The 27,297-nt window shown below is 43.8% G+C and overlaps 1 protein-coding gene across 2 annotated transcripts in view; it reads right to left on the reverse strand.

The window, feature by feature from the left end:
* Ptpra (protein tyrosine phosphatase receptor type A) overlaps positions 1–27,297 on the reverse strand; it is a 106,185-nt gene that overhangs the window by 13,808 nt on the left and 65,080 nt on the right. The window contains exons 4-13 of one of the 2 annotated variants that reach the window (XM_028754378.1): positions 26,613–26,697; positions 25,182–25,255; positions 24,709–24,845; positions 11,791–11,881; positions 8,941–9,017; positions 6,979–7,015; positions 3,724–3,821; positions 1,976–2,095; positions 1,061–1,227; positions 271–406 (exon numbers count right to left, since the gene is read on the reverse strand). In XM_028754378.1, the coding sequence (XP_028610211.1) occupies positions 271–406; positions 1,061–1,227; positions 1,976–2,095; positions 3,724–3,821; positions 6,979–7,015; positions 8,941–9,017; positions 11,791–11,881; positions 24,709–24,845; positions 25,182–25,255; positions 26,613–26,697 (1,022 nt within the window). Of the gene's footprint in view, positions 1–270; positions 407–1,060; positions 1,228–1,975; positions 2,096–3,723; positions 3,822–6,978; positions 7,016–8,940; positions 9,018–11,790; positions 11,882–16,680; positions 16,753–24,708; positions 24,846–25,181; positions 25,256–26,612; positions 26,698–27,297 lie in introns of those variants that run through there. The other variant, XM_028754388.1, reaches the window with a different exon arrangement.

Consider the following 27,297-nt stretch of genomic DNA (forward strand, 5'->3'; position numbering starts at 1 on the left):
TAGTTGTTAGCCTCCATGTGGATGCTGGGAACTAAACAAGCTAGTGCTCTTAACCACTGAGCCACCTGTCCAACCCCCATGCTTAGTTTCTTTACATTTGTGGCAGAAGGAAAGAACTACCATGTAATTTGTCCTCTGACCCACACAGGAGTTCCATGCACATGTATACACCCTATGTGACGCCCATGTGCAATGAACGGGAGTCCTCAGAGCAGGCAGATTCCCTGGCATTATGAAGCCCTTCCCTTGCCTCACCCCCGGATCACTCACATCTGTCTGTACCATCTGGCAGCGCTGGGCCCGGATCCGGCTCACAAACCCATAGACATCCACTTTGCGCTCCGAGTGCATCATGTCCAGCATGGCATCGATGACAACGAAGGTGCCCGTGCGCCCTACACCTGCACTGTAGCCAGAGCACGGGGTTAGTCATGCAGGAGCAGGCGGGGAGGGTGTGCAGCTCAGGCGTCTCCAAGCAGCCAAATTATGATTTCCCATGGGACAGAACACTGTGCTAGTGTCAACAATCATATTGTGCTAGGAGCTCCTGGTCTCTAGTTTTCAGGGCCTGGGTACTCTGATATTTAAAGGCCTAGGATGGCAAGGGAACTGAGTCAGCCAAACTGGCTTCACAGTGTAGTCTCCACTCCAAACCTAGCAGGGCTGCCCTCTAAGAAGAAAGATACATTAACTCCAATAAACACAATGGCAAAAGCTGCTGATTTTATCTCACGCATTGTCAGGGGTATATACTGAAAGTAATGGGAGTCAGGGAACAAGTTCTATAACTGCAAATACTGCTTCTAGAGGTAAGACATAGCCTCTGGCTTGAGCCTTCCTTCACAGTTATTTTAGAACTGGAGTAAGCTGCCTAACTCCCTGTCTTTCCCCAGGTCATATTCTCCACCCTAGGCTAGAGCTGGAGGATTCTTTCTGGCTGCTGCCTGGGGTCCCAGCTACGAATTTCTTCTGTGTCAGTCTCCTTGGTCAGGGTCCCTGTGCTGGTCCCTTGCTCTGGCCAAGGGGGGCAGAAAGTGGGCAAGGGTCAGGCCACACTGACCTGCAGTGGACCACGATAGCCCCTGCATACTGAGGGTTACAGGCTTTCACCTTCTTGAGGAACTTGAGCATGCCAATTGGGGTGAAAGGCACCCCAAAGTCTGGCCAGCTGGTGAAATGGAACTGAGTGATGAGGCGCTGTGGTTTCCTGTTGGTCACGTCACCCACCTGTGAAGCGAGGAATGAAGTGTTTGTTCTGATAACAGGAGGAGGGCAGCAGGAGGGTATGCAGTGTGACACAAGTCAGGTAAGGAACGAGGAGCCTGTGCAGCTGCTGCTACACTTGGCCTACAAACGCGGGCAAAACTCAGAGAACTTAAGTGATTGAGTAAGCCCAAGAACCGTTACGGTAAACAGCAGGGTCAGAGACACATGCAGGGACAGAACCTCACTCTGTACAACAGACTAGCCTCCTAGTTAGATAGCCTCCTGCCTGTGCCTCCACGTGCTGGGATCAAAGGTGTGTACCACCACAGCTAGCAGGGCTCCTGATTCTTGATAAATCCTCTTTCCAAAGCACCCCGATCCCCAACTCCAGCCCAGGCCTCCATGGTCACTCTGGAAGGCTTATAATAGTCCCAGCATATCCTTGGTGTTAGAAATCTTTAGTGAGGTGAACACAATATCCAGAGGACTGGCCCGCTTCCTGAAACCCCTCTTCTCACGGCCTGGTCATATTCAAGGCAATCAAACTTTGCCTGAACAGGTCCTTTCCCCCTAGCCGTAAAAACACTGCTTATTTAGCGCGGACAGAGAAGTTCCTGGAGGTCAGATTTCTGGTTTCAGAACCCACAGAGACTGTATACTATGAGATTCCTGACTTCCTGAGTAAGAAGGGGACAATCCAGACCTTGTTACCCTCTTAATGGTTGGCAGATACTACACAAACGTCTAGAAAGGAGGCAGAAGACTGTACCTGCTGAATGCAGAATTTCCGTACTGTGTAGTCCACCAGGACAGTCACATCCTCGACAGACACACGGACATTCCCATAGGTCCAACAGCCTTGGTCTGGCCAGTATTGGGCACATTTACACTACAATGAAAACAGACACAGGTCTCTCACTAAAGACTGCCCCAGCAGATGTAAAGAGACTGAGAGAAAAAACCACAAAGCCTGTCTGTCCTCTGTCACTTCTGTATCACCCTCACTCCCCATCTTTTCCACTCCTACCCCTCAGCTCAAGGTGAACAGGAAACTGTTTTACCAGCAAAATCTGCACCACCCAATCTCCCAGGCCAGGTTTTAGACACAAGCTTGTGTGATGGAGGGACTAGGTAGGTGTGGTCTTGTTGGAGGAAGTGTGTCACTAGGAGTGGGCGCTGAGGTTTCAAAGCTCAAGCCTGGCCCATCATTTCTTTCTTCCTGCTGCCTGCAGATCCAGATGTAGAACTCTGTTATTCTCAAGCAACAAGCCTGCTTTCATGTTGCCATCCCCTCACCATGAAGATAATAGACTAGACCTCTGAAACAGTAAGCAAGCTCCAATTAAAAGTGCTTTCTTTTCTAAGAGTCACCTTGGTCAGAGTGTCTCTTCACAACAATAGAACATGACGAAGGCACCCAGGTTTGGCACTGGCTGTAGCCCAGCTACAGAGCTGGTCAGGCCACAAAGTAAAAAGTTGTTAGAAGATGTCCACAGGGCCCTGCCCTCCCCTGGGCAGCAGGGTAGAGCTGGCCCTGGACCAGCAGGGGTTGCTAGTGAGCCTGCTCCATGGACAGGAGAGCAGGAGAGCCAGCGGGCTGACCAGCTCAGATATCTGAGGCCCAGATCCAGGGCTTTGAATTAGCCCATCCCAACAACTACCCCATTGATGAACTGCTGGGAGTTCATGAACAGGGTGGTCCTACAGATCCAAAACTATAGGATCTTCATGACATAGGGCAACAACAGGATATCCAAGAGGAGTCCTAGTGTCTATCAATAGAGTAGCAGAAGCCAGAGGCCTTGTACCAGACCAACAAGTCATTGCAATGAACATTTGCAAGCAAAGAAGTGTAGACAAAAGGGTGTACAATGGGACACACTGTGACACACTAGAGGTTTTTTTCTCTGTTGGGGGGGTGGTTGCAAGGGTGGAAAGGGTGGAGTGGAGGTATGAGGGAAGGGAGAGATGATTAAGATTCGGATGCATGATGTAAATTCACACACACACACACACACACACACACTTTTTTTTTTTTAAAAAAGAAGGAGCTGCCCACAGCACTTGGTGTGGCCTCAGCTTCTGCATTCCTGAGAGCCACACCTGTATTAGGGGCTCTGCTAGTTTATACGGCTCCCTCTATCAGCTTGAGGCTATACCAGAAGCTTTAGAAGGTCCTGCAGGAAACTAAGGGAATGAGGGGCCAGAGAAGCTGAGGGGAAGGCCTCTTGTCTTTTCTAGCTAACGTCCCACTTCTCCCTTCTTGGTTACTTTGAAATGAGAATAAGCTATTTTAATTCCAGACATGACAACGTGCCGTGGACACCTCTACCCCCTGTCCTGAGATTCACCTGAAATTTCCAGGCTACAGGAAGAGACACATTAGCCTGTCTGGATAATCTACTAGTACAGTAACCGAAGAAAGAAGGCAGCGAGGCTCCAGCTTATCGCTCCAGCAGAGCAGACCCTCTACCAGATACGCCTACATCGGGGCTTGCTTCTAAATTTCCAGCTTACCTCCTTTCTCTCCTTCAGGTTGGTCACCATGACAATGGTGGCTGTGTTCTGCTCCCATACCATTCTCCAGAAATCATTCACTGTTTCTTCTTTTGGTCCTAAAGCAGCCGAAGTGAAGATTGAAAAGGGAAAATAATTCTAGAAATCCGAGACTACTCAGTCCTGACTTTTGGAATTTTGTGTCTATATATCTTCAGAGGAATATCCACCTTATTATCCATTCATCCACCTGCCAACTGAATATTTCCCATTATTTACCACGTGTGTGCCAGACACTTCATTAGGAGTGTGGACAGGAGGCTTCCAAGTAGGAAAGAACACAATGGTTTTCTAAGGGTAAAGGATGAGAAGTCATGACTGATTACTGAATACAGTCCAGACAGTAAGCCAAGGGCTAACTCTGACATTTATTACATTCTGGAATGAATATCATCAACCCCAGAAAGGTTGAAGGACCTGTTCAGGTTGGAATTTAAATTTACTTTCCATATAGCCCTTCTCAGAAAGCTATAAGAAGTTCCTAAACAAAGCCAGGCTCTGTACAATAAGAGGTGGGGGGTGGGATTTAACAGTGAAGAGGCTAGTGGAATTCCAGGGTATGGTAAACAAGTCTTTGCAATTGAACTTTGACATGGCTTAGAGGCACTGGATCTGTTATAGAACTAAAGGTTTTAGGAAAGCCCCCAAATGTACTTAAAACAATGAAACTTTAGGAGGTGGCAAGAAAGCTTAGCGGGTAAAGGCACTTGCAGCCCAATCTGAAGACTGAGCTCAGTCTCTGGGACCCACATGGTAGAAGGAAAGAAACAACTGTTCAAAGTTGTTTCTTGACCTTCGCATGTATTCTATAGCATGTGTGTGCCAGTGCCAGCCCCTTCCAATAAATAAATAAAATCTTCAGCTTGTTAGCATGGTGGCACATGCTCTTAATACCAGCACTTGGGAGGCAGAGTCAGAGAAATCTCTGTGAGTTGGAGGCCATCCTGGTCTACATAGGGAGATTTAGTCTCAAACCAACCAACCAACCAACCAACCAACCAACCCACCCACCCACCCACCCACCCACGCAACCATTCAGCTCAGTTGGATGTGGTGACATATGCCTTTAATCCTAGCACATGAAAGCAGGGGATCCCTGTGAGTTTCAGCCCAGCTTGATCTACACAGTGAGGCCCACCAAAAAATTAAATTAAATTAAATTAAATTAAATTAAATCTCATTTATTTGAAGGTGTTGAAAGGAGACATACTCTTAGGAAAGACTTTAAGGGGGAAACCAGTAGCATTTTCTATAAAAAACTAGGTGACTAGAAAAACAAGACAATGATTAATCTGAAAAAAGACGAAAAACCTGCAAAAGCATGACGTATTATTGATATGTTTTCTCCATCCATGAAATAAGCCCATTCAAGCCAGATTAAAGTATAAAGGCAGGTTTACTGGGGGCAGCTCTCAGGTAGGTTTGCTGATCTCACAGGAGGAAAGGGAGACAGAAAAGCAGGAGGGGAACAAAGGCGAGAGGGAGGGGAAATGCTGAGTGGTGGGGGAAGGAACAGCTGGGGAGGGAAGCCTTGAGCTAGAAGGAGTTAGGGTGGGGCAGAAGGTGAGAAGGGCTGGGGTGCTAGTGTGGCCTCTGAAATGTGTAGCAGGCATGTGTGATGCTGAGGGAGCCTGCAGGCCAGCATGCACTTTGTTATACCACTAGGTACCACAGGTAGCAGTCTGTCCCTTCTGCCAGTGACAAGGGAGACGACTCCCTGAGGAATGCTGCCTTTATCTAACAGCTGAAATCTTCCTACAGCCCAGGCTGAATCCTTTTTTTGGATACTGGATGGCCCTTTGGAGTCTGAGGAACTGGAATCTGGATATAACACTGCTCTTCCAGAGGACCTGGGTTCAATCCCAGCACCTGCATGGTGGCTCACAATCATCTGCATGCAACTCTCATAGGGGAACTGAGGCCTGTATGCAAGGAGCACAGTAAAGAAACCACCAAGCTGGCTGCTCCATGATTAGCAGGAGGTTTTTATTGTAAACAAGAGAGAGAATATCCAGAGGTGCCTGAAGAGTCTAGAACAGAGAGACAAAGCAGCAGACTGACCGTGGCCAGTGAGCAACACTTCCTCTTTCTGGCATGTCTGTTCATACTTTTCCTTCTTTCCCTATGCTGACCTTTCCCCTCCTTTTGTTGTTGTTGTTTTTTTAAGACAGGGTCTCACTGTGTATCTGTGGCTGTGGGTGTGGCATCTATTAGTATAACAAAGTATACGCTCCTGCAGGCTCCCTCAGCATCACACACGCCTGCTACACACTTCTAGCACCCCAGCCCTTCTTACCTTCTCCACCATCCTAACTCCCTCCAGCTCACAGGCTCCTCTCCCCAGCTACTCACTCTCCTAACCTGCTATTTTGCCTATGCTCTGGGGCTGTCTCCCTCCCTCTTTCTCTTTCTTCCTCTCCTCTCCCTCCTCCTTTATTCATTTCTTTATCTCTCTGCTCTGCTCCTGCTCATGATCATGGTCATGTTCAGTCTACTTTTCTCGTTCTCTGCTCTGAACTCTCCCAGATTCTTCTAGAATGTTTTCTCTCTCATATCTATAATAAAAAGCTTCCCCTTAATCATATCACAAAGCAGTTATATTGTCAGCTTATACAAGCCGTTGGTGCTCTCCACTGAACCATCTCTCAAGCTACAAGGGACTTTTTAAAAAAGGACTTTTTGATACTAAGTCATCAAGATGAATGCCATTAGGTGCAAACCTGTAAGATGTATGATATTTCCTTCTTTCTTGTGTGTGAGAGTATGTATGCACATGTTCATGTGTGTTGTGTGCCTTTGCATACTACTGTAGAGGTGCACTGTTTGCCTGTGGGGGTAAGAAGTCAAATATTAGGGTTTCCTCAACTACTCTCTACCTTATTTTTCTGAAGACACTCTTTCACTAACCTAGAGCTTAACTAGATAGACTGTCTAGCCAGTGAGTCCCTAGGATCTTTCCGCCTCTGCCTCTCCTGCAGTAGAATCAAGTATGTGCTTTTAATGAGGTTGCTAGGAATCTAGACTCAGGTTTTCATGTTTGTGCAGCAAGTACTTTACTAACTGAGCCATTTCCCAGGCTTCTATGTATCTTTTAGGTGACAGCAACTGGAGAAAAGTTACTGTATTTTCATTACTTCATTTAGTATCTGGGCAAAATCCCCCACCCTCAACCCATATGGGATCATGTTTAGCCCAAGAATAAAAAGTTGTCATTACCTTGTGCAGCGATGAATTTATTCTTTTCCTGGTAGCCCTAGGTGGAAAGAGATGAGAAAGAAAAGTGAAAAGCAGAAGTTGCAGAATGACTCTCAGTTCACAAAGCCTCCCCTGTAAAAGGTCTAGGCAATTCATAAGAATTTCCATTACAGAAAGCCCAGGAGGGTTGGCTTTGGAGAGGAGAATCAGAGACGAGGAAGCTCAAAGGGTGTGGATAGTCTTCTCAAGGTGAATTCTCAGGAATACTTGGGGAGAGCATCCAGAGACTGACCCCTGGTCTACACCGTGTCTGCTGCTTTACTAGTAGCCAACAATGTGAGTTTTAGTGTTCATGGGTGAGGCCTTCCAAGGCAGAGCATGTAAGGTGGTTCCAGGGTGGAGCTGGGCTGAAACTGGGAAGGACAAAGCATTTGTTCTTGAGGATGTTTCTCAGGCGTAAACAAACTTTAGAAACAGCCAGGTTTGCTCAGACCAGACAGGGTCTCTCTTTTCTCCCTGTGCAGATGGCAGCAAGGTGGGCAGTGGGAAGCAGTCTTACTGGGACACCAGGCCACACCAAGGTAGTGGTAAAATCAAAGGATGGACCTCAACCTGAGAAGTCATTTCCTGTTCTAGTTCAAACAAGGGCAGAATGGAATTGTTTCCTAGCAGAGAAGAATGTACTTAAGGTCGGCAATAAACAGTGGGCCTCTTACAACTTTCTCTTGAGAACAGCAATTTAGTTTTCAGAAATGTTTTAAATCATTACAACGTGAAAATTGAGACAGGCGTAATTTAGGATACTCAATTCTGCCCCAGTCCTAAACTTGTAATTAAAACTGATGGGCTCTTAAGAAGCACATTAAGCACACCACACTCCTGGCGTCATAAAAAGCCACTGTTGAAGTCTCAATGGAGCACAGAAACCTTAAAAAATCAACACAAGCGCACACAGATGTGGAGGCCAGCCCGGGAGTGTCTCATACGCGGAGTGGGTCGGCTACCTCCGGAAGAGTGCCCACATTAGTAGCATCACCTAATCACTAAAGCAGAACAGAAGGAAAACTACTAAGGGACTGATGAAATGTGGCTACTGGGCAGCTTCCTTGTCTCTGTGTTCTGAAACCTGAGTCCCCAGCTGTTTGTGTAGGTGGAATTTACATTCCTTCCAGTAGAAACACTTTGAAAGACTTGCTATATGCCCTAAGGCAACTAAAGATAGCAAGGAGCTGGTTCCTTCCAGTCTAGACTAGAGTCTCTTGTTACAGTGTCAAAGGCTGTGTTTCACAAAGGTTACCTGTGAGGTAACCTTTGTGTTGCCCAGAATATAGATACCCCAGGTTGTCTGCATCACTCTAGGGTACCTGGGAGCACCTCCTTTCCCTCAGGCCTGATTCACAAGGTACGTACTGACTAGACTTATTGGTAGCAGCTTTTCTTTTTTTTAAATATCATACTTTTAAAAAAGTTTTATTTATTTATTTAATGTATATGAATATACCATTGCACTCTTCAGATACAACAGAAGAGAGTATCAGACCCCATTATAGATGGTAGTGAGCCATCATGTGGTTGCTGGGAATTGAACTTAGGACCTCTGGAAGAGCAATCAGTGCTCTTAACCGCTGAGCCATCTCTTCAGCCTGGTAGCAGCTTTTCTTGTCTTGGTCTCCCTTATTTTTATACTGAGGCTTCAGTAGTAATGCTCAAAATGAAGCTTTTTTGAGCTTTGAAATGCTCAAAAAAGGGTTTACAGAAATATACATCTAGATTCAGATTTCTGTACTGTTTTATATCAAATGAGGAAAAAAACCAAAATGTATTCTAAATTAGCCACTACTAAAATAAAGATAGCCACTTAAAAAATCAGATTTGTTAGGAAAAGCTTGTGGTGGCCATCTCTCAAAACATAGCTAGGAAGAAATCAGTAGACGGCAGCTAATAGCTTCTCATGGATAAACAAGAAGAGGCCAGGCTCCTTACATTAATGAAGGAAGCGTTGATGTAATCAGAATCTGGAACCCCTTCAACAGGTGTCAGGTGCACTCTAGAGTGGTCATCTGGAGAAAAACCAAACAAGAAGTTAACACCTCAAGAGATCCAATCTTGTTTCTTATTGTCCCTGAAGATTAGCTCAGACACCTTGTCTCTGTGACTGAGACATGGTATTCCAATACTCTTTTTTATATAGTATTACTTTGTAGATCAGGATAACCCAGGACTCCCACTGTAGCCCAGGCTGACTTGAACTTACAACAGTCCTCCTGCTAAGGCCTCCCATGTGCTAGGTTCATAGAAGCCACTGCACCTTGCCTTTAGATTGTATAACACATTTTAAAAATATTTATTGTATGTGCATCTGCCTGTGCTTGTGGAACTCAGCAGACAACTTAAGAGAATCAAGTCTCTCCTCCTATAATGTGTGATCCAGGTATTGAACTCAGGTCCCTAGGCTTGGCAGCAAGTGCCTTTACCCTGAGCCTCCTTGCTGCCTCCCACACTAGCCCTTTAAGACTGTTATTTAGTCTTAGCACCCTTGAGGCAGGGGTAGGCACATCTCTGTGAGTTTGAGGACAGCCTGGTTTATACAGTGAGTTTCAGGACAGCCAGAGCTACATAGAGAAACCCTGATTCAAAAAAATGTTAAGTTTAATATTACTATAGTTATTTTTATGTGTGTGTGTGTGTGTGTGTGTGTGTGTGTGTGTGTATGTGCTTGCATATGGTATGTATGAGTGCAGGTAAGCTTTGTGCTACGGTGCTTGCGCGTGTGTGTGTGTAGGTCAGAGGATAACTTTCATGAGTTGGTTTTCTCCTATTGTAGATTGAACTCAGGGTGTCAGGAATCTTTACCTGCTAAGCCCTCTCACCATTATTTTACTACTACTACTACTACTACTTCTTCTTCTTCCTCCTCCTCCTCCTCCTCCTCCTCTTCTTCTTCTTCTTATTATTTTATGTGTGTGAGATGCATGTGTGGGTACATGTGCTACCCCATACATGTGGAGGTTGCTGGACAATTCTGTGGAGCTGGTTCTCTATTTTCGAATTTATGTAGATTCCAAGTATTGAGCTCAGGGCCTCAGGCTTACTCACTGAGGCAGTTCTCAATGCTGTTTTTAGTGCCCTAAAACTAAAAACACCTTCACCATATTAGGATTATTATATTGTATCTATACTCTAGAATATTAAACTATTGATAAAAAGTGCTTCTGGACAGATGAACTGACAATATATATATTAAAGTCAGAGAAGTGTATACTATACAATATACCTTCTACATGTAAAAATGTTGTGTACAAATATATACACCCACACATATGGATACAAATAAGATTGCAGGTTTCACCAATCACACCTGAGTAGGTATTTTCAATATTTGTTCAATTATTGACAAATTATGTACAAGTATTAATACACTTACTATGCACTAGAAAGCAAACATTTTAAAGGAATAAAGGCCTGTGAAATGGCTAAAAGGGTAAAGGCCTTTACTGCCAAGCCTGGCAATCCAAGGAGCTACAAGATAGAAGGAGAGAGCCAGCTCCTGTAAGCTGTCTTCCAACCGACACATGTGCACCATGGCATATGTGTAGCTATACACATACACAAATAAATGCAATTCAAGTTTTAAAAGGATTTAAAAGGATACATTATTTTTTGTTTTGTTTTTTCGAGACAGGGTTTCTCTGTGTAGCCCTGGCTGTCCTGGAACTCACTCTGTAGACCAGGCTGGCCTCGAACTCAGAAATCTGCCTGCCTCTGCCTCCCAAGTGTTGGGATTAAAGGCGTGCGCCACTACCGCCCGGCTAAATTTTTTTTAGACTAGATTTATTATTGTGTGTGTCAGACCTCCTGAAGTTGGAGTCACAGATGGCTGTGAGTCTCCATGTGGGTACTGAACTGAACCCGGGTTAGGAACTGTTCTTAACAGCTGAGCCATCTAGCCCCCAAATGAGAAAAATTTAAAAAGTCAATATATAAATACAAAGAAGTTCAAACATCTTTGTCTCATACCCTACTAGATAAAGCAAACTCTGTAACAGAGACTTAGAAAAATATCTGTTAGATGACATCAACTGATTATCAGTGGCTGACTCTGGGAAGAAGTTATCTTTAGGCTCAAAATGGGCCTCCAAAATGGTACTGCTGTTGACAGTGTCCTAAATGGCAGTCTGGGCTTGCCCAGACTAGACTCAGACTAAGCAATATAAGGACTGCTACCTAAATTCAATGTCCCCAGAAATCTTGTGAAGTAATTTCTGTTGATCAGGAAAGCTATTACTTCCCTTATGTGACCCTTAACTAACTACTTCTGGCAATGGGCTGTAACACATCAATGTCCCTATGCTGGTTCCCAGGCTGTCCTGATCATATGCCTGATTCCATCACTACCTGCTCCCCTTAACTTTTACTGTTCTCTCTGACCCCAAGAGACAGCCTCTGAAGTTTGATTTCCCAATAAACTTTTCTTTCTAGCAATGGAGTGGTTTTGTTCAGTGATTTCACTATATCCTTGCTTACAGCTAAAGAGAGAACTTAGAATGATAGTTTGTTTGAGCAAGCAGTGTGCGTATCAAACCAACCAACCAACCAACCAACCTACTTTCTGCCTGGTTCCATGAAGCTGCCCTGCCTGGTCTCTAGAAACAGGCCTGCAATTCAAACTGTGATCCATTGTCCCACCTAACTGTGGGTTCCCTGGGGGTTGAGGGGAGCACCCATGTTCTTTCAGCCCTAAGGACCAAGCATATTCTTCTTATTGCCTTCCTGTTACCAACTTCAAGATTCTTTCCATCCTCAAAGAATCTAAGAAACCCTACAAACACTCACAAGGCAGGATGTTTACATATCGATTTTTTTCCTTGTTCTCTTCCTTGGAGGCAGCCTCACAGGTGGCCTGGATAGGACAAGCAGGGAGAGCCTGAAAGGTTAAGAGAAAGCAAAGGAGTTATTAAGAGGGATAAACACCAAGCAAGCATTCTCCTTGACCATGCCCGATCTGTCAGTGAGTCCTATTTGGACGGCAGGAGGAGAACACAGACCCAGGTGAATATTACCAGCCTAACAGAGAAAATTCACCTTTCTCCTACAGCGCTTCAAGCCTTAAGGATTCACTCAATACCAAGAATCCACAGGGAGAGGATGCATATTTTTTATATGATTATTAGTTAGAGGACTATTACAATGTGTGGCCAAAACGGACTACACCTGTAAACTGGGAGTGGGGATTTACAAAGGGAGAAACGGGTCACTTATTTATTAGTGCATGTAAGTATTTTAACCATCATGCAAAGACAAGATGAAACTCAAGTGTGAACTACTATGAGTTACTGGTTAGCCAATGCCTCTTTAGGGGTCTTTCAGAGACAAGGCACCCAGCCTCTAGCACTGCATGGCAAGGACGGGTAGGCAGTACCCTACAGGGGTGTGGCAGGTGGGAATCGGTAGAGATGGATGAAGTGACAAAGAATGGTCATCAATTCTGGAGCAACTGTAGCTTAGCTGCAGGGATGGCGTAGGTAATCACAGTGTCTTGGCATGAGAGCCTGGTTTATGAACCTGAGTAAATCTGTTAACTCTCTCAGCCTGTATTACCTCATCTTAACATGACGAGTGAATGATATAACATCATGTGTGGTACAAAGCAGTATTCAGGAGTCAATATTATGAGAGTGTGATGCTGAATTCTATCTGAACGGATCCCTCATATTCACAGCAAAGAAGGCAAAACAGGAACTATTTTAGCTAACTTGGAAAACTTCAACTGAGTGATCAGAACATTTTTATGAGCTTTAAAAATAGCCCTATCTTTTGATCCAGCAAGGTGATAATCTCCTCAAGGAAACAAAATGCCTATGTGAACTCATTTCCTTCATCATCTTTAGTGTGATTGAATACTGAGACAAGCCACAGTCTTCAGCAGCAGGGGGAGAGTATATTACAGTGTACATGTGATTGATTTTACATTCAAACAGATACATGCTGTATGCCCGTTAGGCTGGCATAGCAAACAGTGAAACATACATGGTTCTTGCCCTTGTTATAATATAAACTTGTGAGTGACATTAAACTAGTAATACAAGTAAAACACATGCGCGCGCGCGCGCACACACACACACACACACACACACACACACACACACACGCAATACGTCATGAAAAGCAGAATGCTATTAGAAAAAGCAAAATTTAGATCAAAAGTAGCCCATGTGGAAGGATGAGCCAGGAGATACTATTCCAGTAATGAGTTATAAAACCTGTGAAAACCCGGAGGCAGTTGAAGGTTCCCCTGCACAAAGACTGAAAAGTCAGTAAGCGTAATACACAATACGCTGGTGGAGATGGCAGGAGAAAGATGGCAGAAAGCAGTCAGAATTTGACAAGGTGAGACTATTCATTTTCATGGAGGTCCTTACGACAGGAGTTTAGATCCTAAATATATGAGTAAACTCATTGAGGGTTTTAAGAATGAAACTAGTTTACACGATAAAGAATACCTCTGGTTGCTCTTTGAAAAATAAGACTGAAGAGAGGCAAAAATCAAAGCATGGGATAGATGCAGAAAGATGATGTGGTCTGAGTAAGAATGGACTCCATTGGCACACATATTTGAATGCTTAGTCATCAAGAAGTGGCGTTATTTGAAAAGGATTAGGAGGTGTGACCTAGTTGGAGAAAGTGTCTCTGGGGGTGGGCTCTGAGGTTTCAAAAGCCCAAGACAGGCCCAGGCTAGCTCGCTCGTGTTCTCTCTCTCTCTCTCTCTCTCTCTCTCTCTCTCTCTCTCTCTCTCTCAGGCTACAGATCAGGATGTGGGTCTTTGCTCTCATGCCTGTCTGTGTGCTCCCATGCCCCGGATATCCTATCATGATAATGATATCCTATCATGATAATGGACTAAACCTCTGAAAACTGAAAGGAAACCCCAATTAAATGCTTTCTTCCGTAAGAGTTGCCTTGGTCATGTTGTCTCTTCATAGCAACAGAACTGTGACTCAGACAGATGACGATATGAGCAAGTGGATGCACCTGAGCTATATTCTGGAGTTATGGTCACTGCATTTGGAGACGGATGGAAGTGATGTAGACTGAGGGGAGAAAAAGGAATGGAGGAGAGCTCCCAGGTTTCCAACTTTGGAAAAAAAGAATGATTAAAAGGAAATGTCAGCTTTGAGGAAGCTGGTTTTGTCTGGTGAAAGGTGCTTTAAGGAGGGAACAAGGCTATTTCGTGGGCCTTGCATGACAAGGTATAAATTTATACTATAATCTAAAGGTAAGAGTAATCAGTCTCATAGTCTATCATCCCTTCCTGAGTCAAGAGACTTCAGTTTAAACCTTGGAGATTCTGCAGTGTTATTTCACTAACACAAACAATTCAAGACTCTATGTTGTCAGCACACAACGATAGGAAAGTTTCCTGCTTTTTTTTTTCTTTATGCCAACTCTTGCATACAGAACTGAGAAACATCCAATCCTGGAATTTCCCAGTTCACTTACACTATATCATCTTTGGTCCAGGCTGGGTTTCCAGGCTGGCACAGGACAGGTGAAATGCCTGCTTTTTCAGTCCTCAGACTAACCCTACAATTTCCTTTTTAAAAATGATGTAGAACAGAGAAAGGGAGAGAGGGATTTACTGAACTATCCAAGGCTGGCCTTGAACTTGTTATGTAACTGAAAATGACCTTGACTTTATGATCCCCCTGCCTCCACGTTCAGAGTGCTGAGATTAAAGGAATGTGTCACCATGCTCCATTTTATGTGGTATCAGGAGTCAAACCCAGGGCTCTGTATGCAAAGCAAGTAGTCCCAACTGGGCTATAGGCCTAGACCCCACAGAACACAATCTTTAACACAGAAGGGTAGGAATGACTGATTGCTGCCTCACAGTCCTATCAGGACCACCAGGGAAGAGACAGGAGAAAAGATACAGCTTGTTTTGCCTATGTTTTGCCTGCTTTCATTTTTGCTCTGAGAACAGCTTGCCCAACTCCTGGAAGAAGCTGCAGAACTGAGTGACTAGAAGACATTTAATTCTCTAGAAAACAGTAGGTAGCATCAAAGACCATTTCACTTCTTTGTCAAACTGTAACTGAACCAAGATTATGTGCTTCAACATTTTTTTTTTTTTAAAAAAGGTACATCTGCAGTCTACAATAACTTACAAGTTCATTCTGGATTCCTTTACTCCTTCTGAATTCTTCTCTCTCCTTTCACAGGTAAACTTGGAACTTATCATCATCCTGTTATGATATGCATTCCATATACTGTATCCTTATTATTGCTCAGTGTACTTTGTGATGAAAATGGAAGCATAATAGGTGCTAAGGTGCTTTTCTTTTGGTTCAACATTATGCTCGTGTGCTGCATAGTTTTGTATCAACTTGACATAAGTCATCTAGGAGGAGGGAATCTCAAGTGAGAAAATGCCTCAAGAGTAGGCTGTATTCCTTTCCTCCCCAAGTTGCTTCAATTACAGTGTTTTATCTTAGCAACAGAAACCCTAAGACATGTTCTGAAGTCATTCAACTGTTGTTTGTAACCGGCATTTGCTCTTTTTAACAAGTGAGAGAAACAGTTTTGGTTTGGTCTTTTTAAACAATATTTACTTGCGTTTTGTTTACATACAGGTATGTCTGTGTAAGTATGCAGTGTTTGTGTGCCCCCAAAGAGGCCAGAAGATGGCACCAGGTCCCAGGCAGCTGGAGTTAGAGGCAGCTGTGAGCTGTCTGACTTAAGTGCTAGGAAAGGAACTCAGGTCCCCTGCAAGAGCAGTCCGTGCTGTTAAACGCTGAGCCATCTCTCCAGCCATATTATGATATGATATCATCTCTTAGCTGATGAATCATAGGCTCAGAACTGATTTTCAGTGTTACTGTGACTGTTTACACGACCAGTGTGACAAAATAAGCTCCACTGGAACCTTCATCCACACTTGCTGCTGTCATGCTTTAAACCGTCTTAATTACATCTCTATGTTACCAACAGGGTCGTCATCTTTCCAGTTGACTGGTTCAAAGGGTTCCCTCCTCATCAAGCGTTTTTCTCCACTGTTTTACCTTTTCCATTATTTCTGTATATATTCTGGATACTAACTGATCACAGTTACCTGTGCTCCTTCATTTTCTTTTATGGTCTCTCTACTTAGCAACAAAATTTTTGTATTGCATGTAGTCAAATTCATCAATCTACTTTACCAACATCTTCAGGTGTAAGAAATCCTTTGCAGCTGGGCGGTCGTGGCACATTCCTTTGTCCAAGCCCTTGGGAGGCAGAGGCAGGCGGATCTCAGTTCTAAGACAGCCTGGTCTACAGAGTGAATTCTAGGACAGCCAGGGCTGTTGGGGGTGGAGGTCGGGGAGAAGAAATCCTTTCCTGCTGTGATGTCATAGATGTGCTTTCCTATATTATTTTCACACTTTCCAATCTTTAAACTCCAGTATGTATGTCAAATGAAACTGGTGCTTGCGTTTTACACAAGACAAATGGTGCACTTCACTTACTCTCATAGGTCTGCACAGTGTTCTAGTACTATATACTGTAAACCCACTCCTGCCCCCAACCAAAAGGCAACATCATTTCTATGATGAATCTGTTTCCATTTATACACGGGGTCTGTCTACTCTTGGTATTTTGCTGCACTAGTCCATCTGTCTACCCTGCTGACAACAGCAAACTGTTATAATAAGGACTCATTGTGTCTGCTAAGGCAGTTCTCCTCACCTTGTTCTTCTTCTTCGGGATTGTCTCGGCTAGTCTTGACTCTTTTCTCCTCCATAAAAATTTTAGAATCAGCTTGTCAAGTTCCACAAAAAACCTGTTGGGATTTTTATTGGAATTGCATTGAATCTGCATATCAGTCTGAGGAGAGCTGGCATCTTCACACACTGAACTTCCTAACCCAGAGATTTTATTTCTTCACTTGTTTAAGCTATTTTCCTTTAATGTATGCAAACATTTTTATAATTTTCTCTAAAGATGTTCTAGGTATTTTGTTAAATTTATTCTTAAGTACTTTACAGCTTAGATTCTAATATAAGATATATATTTTTTCCAACTTTTTCTTTTTTTTAAGATTTATTTAGCCAGGCGGTGGTGGTGCACGCCTTTAATCCCAGCACTTGGGAGGCAGAGGCAGGTGGATTTCTGAGTTTGAGGCCAGCCTGGTCTACAGAGTGAGTTCCAGGACAGCCAGGGCTACACAGAGAAACCCTGTCTCGAAAAACCAAAAAAAAAAAAAAAAAAAAAGATTTATTTGTTTTATGAGTACACTGTAGCTGTCTTCAGACACACCAGAAGAGAACATCAGATCCTAATACAGATGGTTGTGAGCCACCATGTGGTTGCTGGGAATTGAACTCAGGACCTCTGGAAGAACAGTCAGTGCTCTTAACTGCTGAGCCATTTCTCCAGCCCTCAAGAGATATATTTTAAAAGTATTTTTTGTGGCCTATATACAAAAATTAATCTTTATGCTGCTTTTATATCTGATAATCTATCTCCTGAGACTGAACTTTTCTGAAGAAATATATGTAGAAATAACTTCTTATTTTATCTTTGAGCTGCAATCCTTTGTCTTACTTCCCGGTTCTGTCCGGGATTATCTGAACTTGCTGCATCTTGGGTCCCTGTTACTGTTCAGTCTCCCTTCAAGGACCCTCACTTCACAGCCACCAGCAGTTCTATTTAAAAGAACACAACCACCAGATACACTGAATAACATAAACCAGATCAGCTGGTGCCTTTCCTATGTCTCTTCCAGAGTGCAGCCATGGTGAATACCCAAAGCCCTTGTCACGATTCTTGCTAATTTCCGTGGGGTCTTAACTCATCAAGGTAATTCAAATGTCTGTCCAGTTCCATTATATGACATACATGTCTTTTTACCTGATATTCTAAAAATCAACCTATCACTAAAAGCAGGGGACCCCAGAGGACCATACACAGGACCCGATAATCTCATTGGCTTTACCTGTTTCCTCTCTTCTCTGTCTTTTCTCTTAGAAACTGAATCTTTCCTTTGTCTTTTTTTTTTTTCCTCCCTCTTTAAACTCTGAGCACTTTAGGAAACCTAGGAAATGGATTTGTAATGTGTGAACAAATTCTTCCTAAGACAAATGCTGGTGAATAAAAAAAATCTCCAGTTTGTAACTAAGATGAAAGATACAGCTTCGAACTCCCAATCAGCAGGGAGTCACAGAAATGCTGTACAGTCTTTCTTCAGCCTGTCAGACAGCTGTCAAGTCCTGTGCCATTGTTCCTTTCCAGAACAACACATCTGGTGATACACCTTTCACAGTGACCTGACCAGAGATGTGCTAGCCAGAATTCAAAGGCAACTCCTTCATCGCAAATGCAACACACCCACTAAAGCATACTACAACCCACCAGCTCCATTCCTCAGATTAAAATCACAACCACCTACATAAAAAAAAAAAAAAAAGAATATAGAGCCAGACCATGGTGGTATAAATCTTTAATCCCAGTGCTAGGGAGGCAAGTGGATCTCTGTGAAGTTGAGGCTAGCCTGATCTACAGAGTGAGTTCCAGGATAGCCAGGGCTACACGGAGAAACCCCGTCTCAAAAACCCAAACTGGAAATTAAAGAAATGCTTCTTAAGAAAGACTTGTGACACAGCACAGAGCAGAAAGCCGTTCCCATTATGTCCTTCCTGTCACTAAGGCTGTGAGTGTGTGCATGCATGCCAGTGTCAGAGGAGTTTCAAGTCGTGTCACTCTTCAGGGGCTAGTTAGGGTTTTTTTTTTTTTTAATATAAGTGCACTGTAACTGTCTTTAGACACACCAGAAGGGGGCATCAAATTCCATTACAGATGGTTGTGAGCCACCATGTGGTTGCTGGGAGTTGAACTCAGGACCTTTGGAAGAGCAGTCAGTGCTCGTAACAGCTGAGCCATCTCTCCAGCCCCCAGGAGCTTGTTCTTTAATAAGACTAGCTGGTCAGAAAGTCCCAGAGGTTCACTTATCTCTACTTCCTCAGGATGGTGATATTGGTGTCCTAGGCCTTTTAATATTGGTTCTGGGTATACAACTTATATCCTCAAACATTTTACTGACTGAGCCTTCTCCTCAGCCTGACTTCCTACTTTTTAGTCTAGGAAGATAACGACATCTTCACCATGTCTCTAGTGGGATCTTGCTGTATGTCCTTGAATAGTCCCTTGCTGTATGCTACACACTGGTGAAGGAAACACTGGAGCCTCTGAATGATACGGAAAATGGGAGGCAGCTAGCTCAGTCACTTCAGAGGACTTACGAGACTAACCTGTTAGAGAAAGTGCCACTTCTCAGCTGACAGCTTAGTTTGGGTCATCTCTTTAATTACAGTGAGGCCAGGCACCTGCTTCTGACAAACCTGATCAAGCACAGCTGAACTCATATTCCATGACCATATTTCTCTGTCTTAAGTATTTGTACCACATTTCCTGTAGTAACTCACACTGGCAGAGGAAAATAAAAATTTTAGGATTTACTGGGCTCTGGCCTTAAAATTTCTAGGAGTCCAGAATATCACTATGACATATTACTTACAATGGAGTACTTAAAGGCCAGGTAAAGGAAGGGGTTCTGGCTCGAACTGGGTTATATTAGGGGATACCAATTACAGCAGAATATCCAAAAGTGTACAAGTTCCCTACCTACTAGATAAAGATTGTTATAGAAAAAGCAAATGTAAGCTCCAGGATCACTGACCTACCAAAGGCTCCGTCTCCACTCCACAAGCAGAGATCGTAAGCAGTATAGAAAACATAAAAGCTTGTAGGACATCCAGTTACAGTGACACTCACAGAGTGTACATACTTTGTACAGTATGGATGCAACACTTGTCAATTAAAGCTAATTGGCTTGTAGCTGAGACAGGAAATAGAAGGTGGGACATCCGCTAGGAAGAAAGGATTCTGGGATAGAGGAAGCGCAGGAGGATGGGGCACCCGGGAAGAAGGAGGACACGCATGGAACCCGAGCAGAGGTAACCAGCCACATAGCAGAGCTTAGATTAGAATAAATGGGATATTAATTCATGAGATGGTTGGGTAGCAGCCAAAACTTATGGCCTAGGTATTTGTACGTACAATTTGAGTTTCGAGGTCGTTTTTCAGGGAGCTTGGGGCTGGGAGAAATAACTCGGATTTATTAGTCTGTATTAATAAGCGACTAAGATAGAAGACTGTTGTGAAATTCAGAGCTTGAGGCCAGCCTGGGAAACAGTACCTTGGAGGGAAGGGGAAATGAAGGGATAGAGAGAGAGAATACCAAACAGGCTAACACAGAAGACACGTGGTCTTTAACAAGGTACGTGGAAGCTGAGGCAGGAAGATCTGCAGTTCCTGGCATGTCTAGGCTACATAGTAAATTTCAAGACAGCCTGGGCTATACAGTAAGTGAGTCAAATCAATACTGGCTTTTGATAAACCGAGTCAGTTATCAGCTGGAGCTGCAGACTTAACAACTGGTTTCCCAGCAACTTGTCTTCCTAATGTAGAACCCCTACTACCTCAATCTAGGTTTAATGGGACAAGTGTATGCTTTTTTTAAGTTGCACACATTATTTGGAGCTGTTTCCCACTGTCTTTTTTCTTAATTGGTTATTTTATTTATTTACATTTCAAATGTTGTCTCCCTTCCTGGTTTCCGCTCTGCAACCCCCCATTCCCAAACCTCCTCCCCTTTGCTTCTATGAGGGTGTTCTACCCACCTACCCACTCCCACCTCACCCCTCTACCATCCCCCTATGCTGGGGCATCAAGCCTTCATAGGATCAAGGGCCTCCCCTCCCAGTGATGCCAGATAAGGCAATCTTCTATTACATAGTTAGCTGGAGCCATGGATCAATCCTCCATGTGTACTCTTTGGTTGGTAGTTTATTCCCTGGGAGTTCTGGGGGGTCCAGTTAGTTGATATTGTTGTTTCTTCCAATGGGGTTGCAATTCCTTTCAGTCCGTGTTTAACTCTTCCTTCAGGGTCTTCAGGCTCAGTCCAATGGTAGGCTGTGAGTATCTGTGTCTGTATTAGTCAGGCGCTGACACTGCCTCTTAGGGGATAGCCATACCAGGCTGCTGTTTCTCATTTTCATGAAAAGAACTACCTCAGTAATAAATAACACTGATCTATCTAGATGTGGCCAAGTCTGCCAGTATTTTGTCTCATAGTTTCATAGGACATTAACCTGACCATCATGCTAATGATGCCAAGCTAATAGAGCTTCAAGAGCAGGGGGTTATATATCTTAGATATGCATGCTGGACATAAAAGCAGAACAGAGTAAAGCAAACCCCAGGGTTGTCTTGTGACTTGAGACTCGTTTTCTGAGGTCATAGTTGTAGGCCTGCTAGGCTCCTTCCTCTGACATAAAGCTCCTGCTCCCTACCCCACCATTCTCCCCCAGTAAAAGGAGTGATAATACTTGCCTGGCTATTTTGAATCCTAGAGAAAGGGCATGACAAATGCTGGGTATCTTTCTCATCTACTTACTGAATGTCAGAAAGAAACTGATCTAGGCTGAGGCAAATAGCCAAGCAAGTTCTGTGGGACTCTAAACCTCATAAAGGGGGAAAGCACATGGTCTTGTCTACAAGATCACTCTCCTAGCTTAGAACTGAGCCCTAGGGTGGGAACAATTTACTTGATACAAAGAAGATACAAAGTCATAAATTAGTTATGTGAGCTGTGAATTACAAATTTGGATATGCCTGGCAGAAATACACCATAGCTAGAAGCAATGTGTATAGAAGACCTGCCACATGCCACAGATCCTTCTCCCTCGGAAGACACCTATGACTTCTTGTTGATATCAACAGTTGGCTAAGGGAAACCTTGGATCTGGTGTATATGACTGTGTGCTATGCCGGCCCAAGCTGGACAGACATAGACTGTGGTAGAGTATATGTTCCACTGACAGCTTTAATGACTATATGGAGATGTCCGCTCAGTGAAGAGAACTTTAAGCCTATCTCACAAGAGACTGGGTTCTAAACAAGAACAGAGAACTATTTATGCTTCAGGTGAGCACTCACCAGATAGTGCTCATGAACATGCAGGCTGATAGTTATTCTGTCTGTCTCCCTCTTTCCCCCACCTCATGCTTCTAGGACTCCTCTCCAAGGATTTACCAGAATGCCTTATTATGGTATCTCAGGGGATATTATTTCCCCAATAGAATTAATTTTACAAAAAAAAAAAAAGTATGTCAATAGGGTCACATACACCATCATCAAGAGCAGCTGGTGTTATAGATTACAGAACAGTACAATGTCTACCACAGTCCCATCTGTGAGGCTATCTGGTGGGATGTGCTAAATGTTCTCAATAATGAGTATTAAACAGTGTTCTTTTTCCAACAGTTTAAGACAAAACTGTTTTTCCAACAGTTTAAGGTCTAAACTCTTCCGTCAACTCTTACCTGGTGTATGACCGTAGGCTTCAAGCCTTTCCTCCTTCCTCCTAACTCTTCACATTGAAGCCAGTGATTTTTCTAAAGATGTCACTGAACACAGATTCCTCAGTGACAGAGCAGTTGTGAGTGTGGTACGGCCACCTAAAAACCACTTTCCCTTTTATTGTCCTGTGTGTGATGTCTGTATGTGTATGTGTGGAAGCCACGGGTGGACAAACGGAATCTCTCAGTCATTTTCCACGGTATTTATTGTTTTTGAAATAGCATCTCTTACTGAACCTGGAGCTCACCATTCTGGTTAGGCCTGCCACTCAGGGAGCAATACGGAGTCTTTGCCTTCCTAGCTCTGGGATTAAGGAAGTATGACAAAGTAGCCATTTTTTTCACTTGGGTGCTCAGGGTCTAAACTCAGGTCCTCGGGCCTAAATGGCATCACTCTACTGACTGGGCCTCAGGATCTCTGGAAGAGCAGTCAGTGCTCTTAACTGCTGAACCACCTCTCCAGCCCCCGCCCAGCCTCCTTTCTTTTTGGATTCTAAAGTTTCCCTTTAGGGTTATCTGCACAGATCAGAGATAATCTGCACTGACCTTACTAAACTGCAAGAGCTTTCTTCCCTACATGGAATAACTTTAAGGAACATGTAGCAAAAGAAGTCTCCAGAAACTTAGAATAGTCATCCCTTTCCCAGTGGACCTGATTGGATCGCTATATTATTTCTAGAACTGGGGTAGCCATTTTGTCATTATGAGAAGAACCTATTTAAAAGACGAAGATGTCACATGACACAATGCAAAAGACAAGGGATGCCAACAGTCTTGGAACTGGCCTCCTCTGTCCTGTCTCCTATTCCCTCTCTTTAATAATGACCATATTAGATAATTATAAAAGTTAGAATTGGTCTTAACAATGGCTGCAGACTGGCTGTATTCCTTGATCCCCATCTGGTTCCCACAGGCTGTTCTCCATAGAACAAATAGAATCTTTTTTTTTTTTTTCCCAAAACAGCAATCTGCTTAGTTCACAGGTTTCCACTTTACTTGAAGCAATCTCGAGCTGAGTGGTCTGGGCTAGACTTTTCTTAGTTTTGTTTCCTACTACTCCTTGTTACAGGACTTTTCTTTGGGAGATATGAATAAATGTCTACTCATGCCAGACAGGGCACCAAAGGCAGACTAAAGAAACGATTCCACCCAGGTTGGACAGAGTGCATTGCTAAATTTACTAGGTAGGAGCAGGATGACTTGAGGGCAGCTGGAACCCTAAAGCCCATCCAGCATAAGCAACCACTCAGATGCCCGCTGGAGCTCCCTACAAGAGTGCAGGCCATGGTGCTTCCTGAGTCATAATAATCTTTTCTCCTTTCCTCGTGAAGGGACAGTCTAATTAGCAGGAAATCGCTATACAGCACTGCTCATTGGCTATGTGGCCCCTTTAAAACTGTCTAAATATGCCCGTCTCTTATGACACTTGCCTTTTCTATTTCTAGTATCTTACTTACCTTTCTCTACTCTGTCTTTCTTCAAGGAAATGTGCTCAAATACTAGCTACATATTCCATTGAGACAGCAGCTTATTAAGTTGCTCAGGCTAGCCTTGAACTTGTGATCCTCTTGCCTCAGGCTCTCTAGCTAGATTGACATGGATGCAAACTACTTGGCTAAGGTCTCTTCCATCATTTTCCATAGTACTGAGGAATGAACCCAGGGACCTGTGACATACTAGGTAAGCAAGCTATCACTGAGTCACATCTCACAAGGAAGCTTTGGACCCAGGATCAGCAGCTGCTGGTTATACTCATCCTGATTCCTTGAGAGACATGAAAAACACAAGTCTCAATCCTTAGCCTTCTGTTGAAGCCTATACTTTTTTTTTTTTTACATCAAACTACTCCTATTACTTACTATATACAGTTCAGATCCAGACAGCATCTTGAATTGCTGTTTGGCTTTCTAGGTAGTTTTGTTTCCATAAGTAGAGTTTCCTAAGTGGGTAGAGAGCTATTTGAGGTTGGGTGTGGGATTTCTTTTTGCTCTGTTTTATATCCTGGGACCTAGAATATTACTTGGTACCTATAAAATGCTTGTAAGTATTCGAACAGATGAGTCACTAGACACGACAATGAATGAACTAGTCAGTGATGATGAATGGATGGGTAGATGAGGAAGGTGAAGCAATTTCCTTTTTTTAAAACTTTCTTTCCATGATTACAAGGGAAAGGAGCAAGATGAACTTGGTGAAACATTTCTCACCCATTATCATTAGAAACCTATTTTATAACCCATGACTCAAAAGGCCGGACCATAGGTCTCCCTTCCTCTACCAACAACAAAGAACTCACGTTGAATTCCTCTCTGAAGAGCTTGTTGTCATCAGCCATTCTCCGGTTAATCTCCTCTTCCAGTTTGTCCACAGGCAGTGGTGGGTACTTCCTGTTGGTGCTTGGGGACCTGGCCAGAAGTGGTACACTTTGGGGCTCTGTAGTATACAAAAGGGAAGGTCAGTTAGGTGCCCTGGAGATGGATGCAGCCCCTTTGTGAAGACTAGTGGTCTCATTCTTTTGAAAAGATGGGGAAGAGGAGAGGCAGAGGTGTCAGTAAAAGATGTTTGTCACCAAGTGTGGCAGCCTCAACTGGATTTCCAGAATCCACATGATGGAAGGAGAGAACCAGCTCTTTCAAGTTAGCCTCTGATCTCCATGAACATGCCATGGTACATGCACACAAGTAAAGTAAATAATGGGAAGATAAATGAAAAAGGATGGGGAAATGCTCATTTCCTGGTTTTCGCCTCCAGATGTTCTCCATGTCTTACCCACATCCTCTGTGCGGCCATTTGACAGGCGGAAAGAATTGGAATGGCTCCCAGCTTGCTTGTATTTCTTAAACCTAATGAGAACATAGTTGTAATAAAAAAACTAGACATAGAGGTAAAGCACTGTCCTTGTATTCCTGCTAATGCCTATGTCTTTCTAAACCTCTTCTGTCAATCAAACTTTTAAAAAAAGAGACCCAGGTCAGGGACCTCTGAGGCAGCTCATTCTATGATAACTGGGTATCTTGGGATGGTTTTCCTTATACCTGGCACCCTGCAGTCCAGTGTAGGCAACACTAGATTCCAGCCTGCATGGTTCCTCTGTGTGGCTTCCACTCCACTACACACTTGCATGCATACCCTTAACAGGTGGAATATGGGCAAGTGTAAATACAGTGGGGGTGAGGAGAAAAGGGGTGATGGAATGGGCAGACAGGACGGGATAGTTCTTCATAAAACAAAAGACTTCATAAAACAAAAATCTGGTGTTTCTTCAGTGCACTTAGAAGTCACGGGGAGAAGCCCAGAGCTCCAGAATGAGTGAACACAGGTTTAATGGAGACACGTAGATGCCAAGTTCTAGGGGACACACTGGCCCGCCTCTCTTAACTCCTAAAGAACAAAGGGAGCACAGAGCAGGCTGGGTCCAAGAGAAGGCAGGAGCTTCAGGAGGAAAGGAATAAGTGATCTACCATCCTCTCTTTTAGGTTTTCCCTCCTTGCTTTGTTCATCATCTAGAAGCTTCTGAGAGGTCAGCCAAAGGAATACTTTAACCCGCCGGGCAGTGGTGGCGCATGCCTTTAATCCCAGCACTTGGGAGGCAGAGGCAGGGGATTTCTGAGTTCGAGGCCAGCCTGGTCTACAGAGTGAGTTCCAGGACAGCCAGGGCTACACAGAGAAACCCTGTCTCGAAAAACCAAAAAAGAAAAGAAAAAAAAAAAAAAAAAAAAAAAGAAAAAAAAAGGAATACTTTAACCCCTGAGACCAGACCAGCAACACAGGACAGGGCCCTAGAGAGGTTTGGCAACAAAGCATCGAGTAGAAGCAAAGTGAGCTTTTGTGGTGCATATAATGTCACCAGGGGCCTTTTAGGGTGTTATTCCAAAAGGACAAACCTGAAGATCCTGAAACACCTGTCTCTCATCAGATAGTATGGAAGTTTCCCATCTCCAAACCACTACCCTTCTCTAGGCTTTAGGCTGAACTAGAACTGGGAGACGTGGTTTGGACAAATAAAGCAAAGGAGAGAGAGGTCTTAAGACTGTATTTCTAGAAACCATTTAAGCAGAATTTAATCTAATTACTTTAAGTCGCTGTCCCTCTACTCAGTGTTCCTGTCCTTAGGCCCCTGTCTTCTAGACTGTGCAGGCTTACGGAGACACTAGGGTATCAGGACAGTCTAAGCAAATGTGGGAACATTATCATACTTACCTTAACATGTACAGAACTATGATAATAAACACAATTACTAGCAGAGAGGACAGGGCCACCATCACCGCAATAATAGGTGTCTCATCTGAAACCAAGAGAAAAGCACAGGTCATAACTTTTGTGCAATGAAGGGCTCAAGTTAGGAGCTCAGGAAGACATTGATGCAGGGTAGGGGGCGCCACCAACTAAACATTTCTGCAGATGGTAGGATCTGAAACACATACATACATAGACACACACATACACACACACACACACACACACACACACACACACACACACACACACAAAGCAAGGAGCAAGTACACGTGGTAGAGTACACGAGAGAAGAATCCTGTGGGCCACCTCAGGGCCATGGGTAGAAAGATGTAGCTCATCTTGGATATTTCATACGTTTATTTACTGTATAACTTCCTGCGTTAGGACAGAATTTGTCTTTTAAGTCACAGACTCTTTCATTGTAATATCATTTGAGCTCAATAGACAACAAAACAGCAAACAACCAAAAAACTAAACGGATTCAAAGATTTGGAGGTACAGATCCTGGCAGGCCAGGAAATTAGGACCAGTATTACACTCCTCCCCAGTGTCAGTGAGCTCTGCCTAGAGCAAACCAGAGGAGGGAAGGGAGGCATTGCTCTCTCATGAACCCGACGGACTTCCCGGCCCAGGGACTAGGATTAAA

Source organism: Grammomys surdaster, unplaced genomic scaffold (genome assembly GCF_004785775.1).
Source record: "Grammomys surdaster isolate TR1022 unplaced genomic scaffold, NIH_TR_1.0 129, whole genome shotgun sequence".
NCBI lineage: Eukaryota > Metazoa > Chordata > Mammalia > Rodentia > Muridae > Grammomys > Grammomys surdaster.